The sequence below is a fragment of the Olea europaea genome, chromosome 12 (assembly GCF_002742605.1).
Source record: "Olea europaea var. sylvestris chromosome 12, O_europaea_v1, whole genome shotgun sequence".
Taxonomy (NCBI): Eukaryota; Viridiplantae; Streptophyta; class Magnoliopsida; order Lamiales; family Oleaceae; genus Olea; species Olea europaea.
Window position 1 is genome coordinate 15918747 of NC_036248.1, and position 9952 is coordinate 15928698.

The following is a 9952-nucleotide window of genomic DNA, read 5'->3' on the forward strand; positions in this document are numbered from 1 at the left end:
TTAGGCTACAGATTGTACTGCATTAACTGTTTTGATGAGCATTTACAAATCTAGCTGCTGATGTATTGCTGAACATTTTTTTTTCCCTTAAATTATTTCACCTCCTGTATTTATGGAGTTACTAAAATCAAGTTAAAAGTAGGGTCTGCTTAATGGCGCCGTGTTACAGTTGAATTGATATTATTTACCACTATTACTGGAATTATGCAAATTGAATGGGAAAACTAGGTTTGTTTTTGTTAATGGCTAAGTGTACGTGATCTTTGGGACACGAGGTTGCATGTTTTGACTTAAAAAGAACCACTTTAATGTGAAAAATATTCTAGGAAGCAATGTTGGGTCTCCACCCTCTTCTGCACTTTTTGACTCATAATGTCTTGTATTTAAAACTGAGCTTGACCCAGCTAGTCACTGACCTGGCCTTTGCAAAGTGATCTTATTGTCTTATACTCTCTACTAGCGTTCACATTGTGTGAGCTAGGAGAGTCCCATGTTGAAATGGTTGAGCTGCATAATATAAGTCTCTTTTGTTAATTAGTTTGTAAACTTGTAAAAAATGGAAATGGCAATATCCTTTTACGTGACATTTCATGATTGACTGTGAATGGGCATGTAGAGCCATACATGCATGTGTGTAGAATGACTGTTTTGATCTTTTATTTGCTTATCACCTTACCTAGGTATGCGACTGCCAGCGCCCGCTCTGATGGTCTTCTACTACTATGTGGAGGGAGGGATGCAAGTAGTGTGGTTAGTGTGATTTCCGATTTCACATCATGGCGATTTTGATATGCTTAGGTGCACTTGCCTTTTATCGTGTGTGGTTTGTTTGATAATGAAAATTCAATAAGTTTTCCTTGAAAATAAAATTCTTTATTTGCTTATTTATAATGGGTTATGTCATCTCACCTTTCTAAAGTTGTCTTAGTCCTAGATTAATTAAAATGAAGGGAACCTATGGTTTCATCTTCTTTCCCTATTATTCATTTTGGCATTCTTACTTTATGGGAAGTTTGGGTAAACTCACATGTTTTGCATAGAACTTGAAGGTAAATTTAGGGGCAAAGTTTAAAAGTAAACATATATGGAATGGAATTGTTGAAAGGGTGGAGAAGAGGTTAGCGGGGTGAAAGCGTATGTACCTTTCAAAGGGAGGTCGCCTTACTCTTATTAAATCCACTCTGTCTAATTTCCCAACTGATTTCTTGTCACTGTTTCCTATCCTTGATACAATGGCAAACAGATTAGAGAGGATTCAAATGGAGTTTCTTTGGGCAGGGCTCGGGGAAGAGAGGAAATTTCATTTGGTTAATTGGGATGTGATTTGTTCTCCTGCTAGGATGGGGGGCCTTGGAGTGCGGAGCCTTGTTCTATTTAATAAGGCTTTATTGGGAAAGCGGTTGTGGCGATTTGGAGTGGAGAGGGAGAGTCTTTGTAGACAAATCATAGGAGCGAAGTATGGTGTGATGGAGGGGGGTTGGTGCTCGATCGAGGGTTGTGAATCTTATGGGGTGAGTTTGTGGAAGTATATCCGACGAGGATGGAATGACTTTCGAGAGAAATTGACTTATGTGATGGGGAATGGCAATAGTATCAGATTTTGGGATGATTGTTGGTGTGGAGATCATCCGCTAAAGGCACGGTTTCCTTCGTTGCATCGCATTGCCTTGGAGCCTTACCCTATGGTGAATGATGTCTTAGCCTTACATGATGGAAATTATAGTTGGAATATTGCCTTTGAGAAGGGTTTGTAGGATTGAGAATTGGATGATTATGCATTGTTTTTGACCTCCTTGCACGAGGTGCATATTCAGGTGGGAGAGGGTGATAGGAGCAGATGGAAGTTGGCACGGGATGATATTTTCTCAGTTCGCACTTATTTTAGATCCATATTGGGATCGACGGAGAGTTCATTTTCTTGGAAGATGGTGTGGCAATGTAAATTGCCCCCACGGGTGGCTTTCTTGTTATGGACGGTTGTGAGGGGCAGCCATTAACGGTGGATGATCTTCGTAGAAATGGTTTTTATGTTAACCCATTATTTATAATAGGTTATGTCATCTCACCTTTCTAAAGTTGTCTTAGTCCTAGATTAATTAGAATGAAGGGGACCTATGGTTTCATCTTCTTTCCCTATTATTCATTTTGGCATTCTTACTTTATGGGAAGTTTGGGTAAACTCACATGTTGTGTATAGAACTGGAAGGTAAATTTAGGGGCAAAGTTTAAAAGTAAACATATTTGAAATGAAATTGTCGAAAGGGTGGAGAAGAGGTTAGCGGGGTGAAAGCGTATGTACCTTTCGAAGGGCGGTCGTCTTACTCTCATTAAATCCACTCTGTCTAATCTCCCAACCGATTTCTTGTCACTGTTTCCTTCGTTGCATCGCATTGCCTTGGAGCCTTCCGCTATGGTGAATGATGTCCTAGCCTTACATAATGGAAACTATAGTTGGAATATTGCCTTTGAGAGGGGTTTGCAGGATTGAGAATTGGATGATTATGCACTGTTTTGACCTCCTTGCACGAGGTGCATATTCAGGTGGGAGAGGGTGATTGGAGCAGATGGAAGTTGGCACGGGATGGTATTTTTTCAGTTTGCACTTATTTTAGATGCATATTGGGATCGACGGAGAGTTCATTTCCTTGGAAGATGGTGTGGTAATGTAAATTGCCCCCACGGGTGGCTTTCTTGTTATGGACGGTTGTGAGAGGACAGGCATTAACGGTGGATGATTTTCGTAGAAAAGATTTTTATGTTACCAAATGGTGTTATATGTACAAGAGATACGGGGAAACGAATGACCATTTGTTCCTCCATTGTGAAGGTGTTTGTTGTGGAACACTATTCTAGCTTCCCAACATATGGATTGGGTGATGCCTAGACGTATGGAGGATGTGTTGCGGGCATGGAGGAGAAAATTTTGAGATAAGGATAGTAGGCTTGCGTGGAACCTTATTCTGGGATGCATTTTATGGTGTGTATGGAGAGGAAAGAACAACCGTTGTTTCGAAGATTAAGCAAGAACAACAGAGTAAATTAGAGAATTGTTTTATATGGCTTTGTATACTTGGTTTAAGGCTGCAGCCACTAATCATGTAGAAGAACTGCCAAACTTTATTCGTTTCTTTCTTGTTTAAATTGATAATACACCCATGATTAATAAAATTACTTGATTACTTATCCCAAAAAATAAAAAAAATAAAAAAATAAAAAAAAAATAATAACTTGAAGGTAAAGGGCCTGTTTGGGAGCGATTTTTTCTCCCAAAAAATTGATTTTTTGACCGTTATTTCACTATTTTAGCCGTCATATTTGACTTTTTCTCTCACAGGTGGACCCCACTTTTCTCTTAACGGTCAAGAAATTAATTCTCAAAATCACTCCCAAACAGGCTCAAAATTACTTATTTACATACATTCTCATAAGTTTTGGTGGCTTGTAAAGCTAAAGGTTGATAGAATGGAAAACTTCATTACTGGAGCTGAAATTCGGTGGGCCAAAGTGTCTACCTCTTAGTGCTAACAACTTTCACATCAAATTTAGTCCATTTCGATGCCTATTATGATCACAGAACCTGTTTACTCCTATGTGGGAAGGTAGCTATGCATGGCTTGTTCTGTAGGATTTTGTCAGCAGTTGTTCATACTGGCATTTCATTGAGATCAATTGGCACTTTATACTAACCTCCTTGTTTGAACACTTCTATTCATATAATCTTTTGCAGCCACTGGCAAGTGCTTATGGGCTTGCCAAACACAGGGATGGTCGTTGGGAATGGGCCATTGCTCCTGGTGTCTCACCATCTCCCAGATATCAACATGCAGCAGTAAGTCCTTTCGTTGAGTAGCTCTCTTAGTAAACTTTTGTTGCAAAGACAAATATCACTTTCCATCCTTTTCTTCGCAGAGATAATTATATATATCCTGGTGTTTTTAGGTTTTTGTTAATGCTCGTCTTCATGTATCTGGAGGGGCTCTTGGTGGTGGACGCATGGTAGAAGACTCGTCAAGTGTTGCTGGTACTTATATTTATTTAGTTTTCTGTTAACATTTTCTTTATCTTCTTTTCTGATCCACCGAACACTTAGGACACCGTTATAAAAAGCATGTGCATTACATCAAGCTCTTTCAAAAAATTTATGCGGTTGTTTTCTGTGTAGTTCTGGACACTGCAGCAGGAGTTTGGTGTGATACAAAGTCTGTTGTCACTAGTCCAAGGACTGGTAGATACAGTGCTGATGCTGCTGGTGGTGATGCAGCCGTAGAATTGACGAGGCGCTGTAGGCATGCTGCTGCTGCTGTTGGTGACTTGATCTTTATCTACGGTGGTCTTCGTGGTGGTAAGTCATTTTGTTGGACTATTAGTAAGATATCCTTTCCTAATTGGTTCTGGTTTTTGAGGTGGTAATAATCAGTGGTGCTTTTGTTATTTCATCTCTGTGATAACTTGATCTTTGTTTTCCTGATTCTCTTGCAAGGCCTCAACTCCTTTAACTTGATCTGACTATCAAGTATGCTTTCACTTTTCTTTAAGAAAAATATTGGGACTCTTGATATATGCGATTATTTTCATTAAAAAAGGACTTGATATGTATGCGACTAATGTCGTAAAGTGCGGCTTCTGTTCTCGAATCCAAGTAATTTTATGTTGAACTGTAAATATTACTAGATTATCACAGTTGATCTGGTCAGATAATTAATGCTATACCCTTCACTAAGCTCTATTTTCAGAGATCAATATACAAAAATGTTACCTCGTAGTTCTTCCTATTTCCTATCACTTCCTAAAACTGCCTGGAGTATCTGAGAATCTACAAATAGCAACTGTATTTTGAAAATGTGAGATTTACTTGATTTCTAAGGGTGAAAAATAGTACAAGCTGGATACCTGTAATTGGAAAAGAAAGATGACCAAATTCTCCTGTTGAAAATTATGACGTAGGTTAACATGTTAAGGATATTAGGCAAAGAGGACTTGATTTAACTCTGGGAATCATGGGAGAATGTGATGCAATTTTCATCAACAGCTATGCATGTTTGAATTGATTTCAGAAAACTATAGTTGTTATGGATCAAATGGTCCAGATATACAGTAAATATACATGTCCATTACATTGACACCGCTCATACATATGAGAGAGATTTGTGGGATCTCTAGACCTTCAGAAAGTACTTGACCTCTTAATAGTGATGTGTTACTTTAGACAGTACTTTGTGTTCCCAGATGAGGTGAGCCTGGGAATGGGAAATGAATTGGAATGCTGGACATAGGTGAAGAAAAGATCTACATGTCAAAATTGTGGATTTCACTGGATTCAAACCCTAAAACATCGAGAATGGCATATTGTAATTTGCTAATGCAGGCAATAATACCAAACTGCTATTTGCTTCTGTCACTGAGGTTCTGAAAAAAGTGACAGTGAGTTACCCAATCATAAGTTTAGAAGCTCGTTATAATTATTGTTTGCTGAATATGAAGATGCTCAACATATTTGAGACGCTTAATCGTGCTTTCTATGAATAAAATCGTAGCCTTGCTCTTTTGAGCGATTGTGAGCATCATTTTTGAGTTCAAGTGGTGAGAAGACTGAAAATTGCGGAAGAACCACAGCAGGTTTCTCATTTGAGTGTTTCTTTAGGTGGCATGTTGGGAGGTTTGTTTATGATAGGTAACAAGTCAGTTGAGTCGTTCATGCAAGTGGCATGTTAAGATGTTTGATTAAACTACAATATGCTATTGCCCAAATTCATCTACTGGAACATTGTTCATATGTTTTAAGTACGCACACACAATCAGAGCATTCTTTACATAGGTCTGTGGCTATAGTCCCATGCTGATCTTCACAACTCATTTCTGTTTACACTGCTGAAGTACAAGTTAAAATTGACGTTTCATATTTTTTTTTTTCTCTTTTCTGAGGTTTTTCTGTTTTCACCTTACTCTCGGGTCTAGATTATATGTTCCTAGTTCTTGGTCTGGTTTTTGTCTCAGATTGGATATGTGGTAGATTTGGGATAGTGGCAATGTTCAAAAGGCTCAGTTGGGTACCAAGGCATTTTACCTAAGTGAGGCTGAGGCGAAGACACACCCCAAAAAAGCATAAAAATAATCTATAAGAAAGAAAACAAAAAACCCTTAACATTGTAGAATGTAAAAAATAACCCTAAAAGCTAAGGCCAACAATAGGAATTCCTTAGGACATGACTGACGATCATGTACCTTAGTGGCCCTAAGGCTTANAATAACCCTAAAAGCTAAGGCCAACAATAGGAATTCCTTAGGACATGACTGACGATCATGTACCTTAGTGGCCCTAAGGCTTAGTCTTGAGGCATCGGCCTTAAGAAAGGCACTGAAGTGTCAGCTTTGAAGCGTTTAATGAAAATCTCATGTGAGTTGGGTCTCAGGGTGTAAGTCTCAATTATTTTTTCTAAACAATGGATAGTTGAGTTCAATAGATTTGTTGATGCACAACTTTGCATATGGGCTAGCACCAACTTGTAGTATTTTTAGGTTTTAGTTATTTGAGTATGGAATCAAATGGTATTGATCATTGACGTGTTTGTTGCCATAGGGGTGTTGCTGGATGACTTGCTTGTCGCTGAAGATCTTGCTGCTGCTGAAACTACTAGTGCAGCTTCTCATGCAGCAGCTGCAGCTGCTGCAGCCAATGTGCTGCAAGGGAGGTTATCAGGTAGATATGCTTTCGTTGATGATGGGACAAGCCTTCCTGGTGCTGCTGCTGATGGTGACGTTGTGGTAGGAACTCCCGTTGCTCCCCCTCTAAATGGGGATATGTATACTGATATTAGCACAGAAAATGCAATGCTTCAAGGTTCCCGGTATGCTTGCTACTAAATGCTGCATTGCTTTATGCTCTGTAATTTTGTATCTGTTGATAGTTAGGCTCTTTGAGTCGCTTCAAGTTCAGGTATTAATTGTGGCATGCTTTTCAGAAGACAGAACAAAGGTGTTGAGTACTTGGTTGAGGCTGCGGCAGCAGAAGCTGAAGCTATTACTGCTACATTAGCTGCTGCTAAAGCTCGGCAAGTTAATGGAGAAATTGAGCTTCCAGATAGGGATCGGGGTGCAGAGGCAACCCCCAGTGGAAAACAGATCTCTACCTTGATTAAGCCAGAGTTGGAAGTTTCTAATAATTCTACTTCTGCTGGAGTTAGGCTTCATCACCGTGCTGTTAGTATCTAGATGATTCATGAACTCAAGTCTATTCTATTCATGGTCAAAATTCAGTTGGTTAAAGGTTTCATTACATACCATTAATACACCTGCAGGTTGTTGTAGCTGCGGAGTCTGGTGGTGCTTTAGGTGTGGCCAGACAGCTTTCAATCGATCAATTTGAAAATGAAGGCAGACGTGTCAGTTATGGAACTCAAGAAAATGCTACAGCAGCTAGGAAGCTATTAGATCGTCAAATGTCTATTAATAGCGTACCAAAGAAGGTATTGTTTTCCTTTTCTCCATAATATAATAAATCATATCGTGTAGGACTTTAAGGTTATTTATTCCTGTCTTTATCACAACAAGAGATATCAGCAAATTTATTCATGATATAAAATTTACTTCTTTAAGCTCTAATTTCTGTACTCTACCTAAAATATAGTTGAAAGTTTTTTGACAAATCTGTTTAGTTTGTTGTGGTTATTATGATATTATGACAATACTATTTTGTTTTGTTGGTAATTGTAAAATACACTATCTTATCGTGGCTTGTCTCTTCCCTCCCCAGGTGATTGCTCATCTTTTAAAACCTCGTGGTTGGAAGCCTCCAGTTCGCAGACAGTTTTTCTTGGATTGCAACGAGATAGCAGATCTTTGTGATAGTGCTGAAAGAATATTTGCAATTGAACCTAGTGTACTACAGCTCAAGGCTCCTATTAAGATATTTGGTGATTTGCATGGACAATTTGGGGATCTTATGCGCCTTTTTGATGAGTATGGATCCCCTTCAACTGCAGGGGATATAGCGTAAGTTTTGACTTCATGACATTCTTCTATGTGTCCCCAAAAAAATTCTCAAGTTCTTGGATTCAGTTTCATTATCTAGATTTCTTAAAAATAGGCTGGTGTTTACTTGCTTATTTTGACATTGCTTTGAGACTTGGTGTTGTCTGCTGCTTACTGAACTTTCATCATTTAGGCCAAAATTAGTTCTATTGCTGTTTGATTTAAAGTATTACATTTGTTTTTAAACTTTGTCTACCTCTGATGTGTGGCTACTTTTGCATTGATGATTATCAGATATATTGATTATCTCTTCTTGGGAGATTATGTTGATCGAGGCCAGCACAGCTTGGAAACCATAACTCTACTCCTAGCTTTGAAGGTAATTGGCCTCTGTCAGTACAGTGCTATGATACTATTTTACTTGTATATTGATACGTGCTTCTGTTTGTAGGTTGAGCATCCGCATCAAGTGCATTTGATTCGCGGTAATCATGAAGCTGCAGATATCAATGCACTTTTTGGTTTTCGAATTGAGTGCATTGAACGCATGGTAACAATGATCAATTTTGTTCTTTTTTTTATGTCTGAATAAAGTTGTGGACCTCATGATCATGTCGTGAACAGGGTGAGAGAGATGGAATCTGGACATGGCATCGAATAAACAGATTATTCAACTGGCTCCCCCTGGCGGCATTAATCGAGAAAAAAATTATTTGTATGCATGGTGGTATAGGAAGATCAATAAACCATGTAGAACAGATTGAAAATATTCAGCGCCCAATTACAATGGAAGCCGGATCGATTGTCCTGATGGACCTGTTATGGTCGGTGAATGCCATTGCTATATGTTTTCAATAGCATTCAACTTTTATCAGCTCAAATCTTACATGTGAATTTTTCTGGTAGGTCTGATCCCACAGAAAATGACAGTGTAGAAGGATTAAGACCAAATGCAAGAGGTCCTGGATTGGTTACCTTCGGGGTGAGCAACTTCCTCATTCTGTTCCCCCTCACCCCTCCAACCCCAAAGAATAGCTCCAAATATTGATTATTTTAATCAAGAACAATGCGACATCCGAGCTCCAAATATTGATTATTTTCGCGTAATACAAGTCAAATAGCATCTATAGTTTGCAAGTTGCTGATGAATGAGGAAGCAATTGAAAGATATGTAAATTCATATGTGGGTGTGGCATGCCACATAGTTGATCAAGCCAATTAGTTTTTTGGATTTTTTCTATTCTTTTGTTTTTAATTATGGTGGATTTTTGAAACGTCCAAGTTATTAGGGTCAAAAGCTGTGATTCAACTGTCAATAAGAATAGAATTATGGCAGTTCAGTAGTACCTAGCATATTCTAAAAGGTTGGATGATACTCCCCCCAGAACCTTTTAGCCTGTTTGTTGATTGATCGAGGATTATAAGGGTGAATATTAGAAATTGGTTTATTTTAGTGGAGACCTAGGCTACTCTCAGAATTCACTTGGAAGTCTATTTAATAAAATATGCGAGTTACATCACAAAAATTCTTGAAGTTTTGGGAGACATTAATTTGAAGTTACAAGCATGAATCTACATACTTTTTTCATTGAAAAAGAAAGTAGTGCAATGACGTATATTCTGGGCTTTATCTACTGGAATTGAGGGAAGGTCATCTTGTGTCTGATGCGTGCCTAAAACGGAAAGGTATTAGTGAACTCTTCTAAGGACTGGATAATGATGTATTTGAATAGGATATTTGGAAATACTATGCTATGCTAGGCATTGTTGGCCCCTATTACGTATGAGATTTATTCTTTCCACAGGTGATTGTCATTGTTTCAAGTGCTATCAGCTGTACAGATTGCTTGTTACTGTCACATTAACGCCAACTAATATTATGTTGAAAATTGAAATAAATTTGATGTCCAATGTTAATTTGCATTGTTTTACTGCACGGTTACCCATTTATGATCAGTTTCAGCTGTTTATTATAAATTTTCTT

General features: G+C 38.3%; 1 protein-coding gene across 1 annotated transcript; it reads left to right on the forward strand.

Annotated features, from left to right (window-relative positions):
• Nucleotides 1–624: 624 nt before the first annotated feature.
• On the forward strand, nt 625–9928 carry LOC111405861 (serine/threonine-protein phosphatase BSL3-like). The gene is made up of 12 exons (XM_023034934.1): nt 625–750; nt 3728–3829; nt 3940–4021; nt 4163–4342; nt 6578–6845; nt 6960–7197; nt 7296–7463; nt 7751–7989; nt 8263–8347; nt 8420–8518; nt 8593–8792; nt 8875–9928. Exons 1-12 carry the CDS (start codon nt 625–627, stop codon nt 9014–9016), a joined length of 1929 nt encoding a protein of 642 aa, XP_022890702.1. The 3' UTR covers nt 9017–9928.
• The last annotated feature ends 24 nt before the right edge of the window (nt 9929–9952 follow it).

What these genes read in the sequence shown, in the direction of transcription:
- LOC111405861 (XM_023034934.1), top strand. Translation starts at nt 625, where the DNA reads ATGCATGTGTGTAGAATGACTGTTTTGATCTTTTATTTGCTTATCACC. An exon ending in TTAATAGCGTACCAAAGAAG is followed by an intron (nt 7,464 to 7,750) that starts GTATTGTTTTCC and finishes TTCCCTCCCCAG; the next exon opens with GTGATTGCTCATCTTTTAAA. An exon ending in TCAACTGCAGGGGATATAGC is followed by an intron (nt 7,990 to 8,262) that starts GTAAGTTTTGAC and finishes GATGATTATCAG; the next exon opens with ATATATTGATTATCTCTTCT.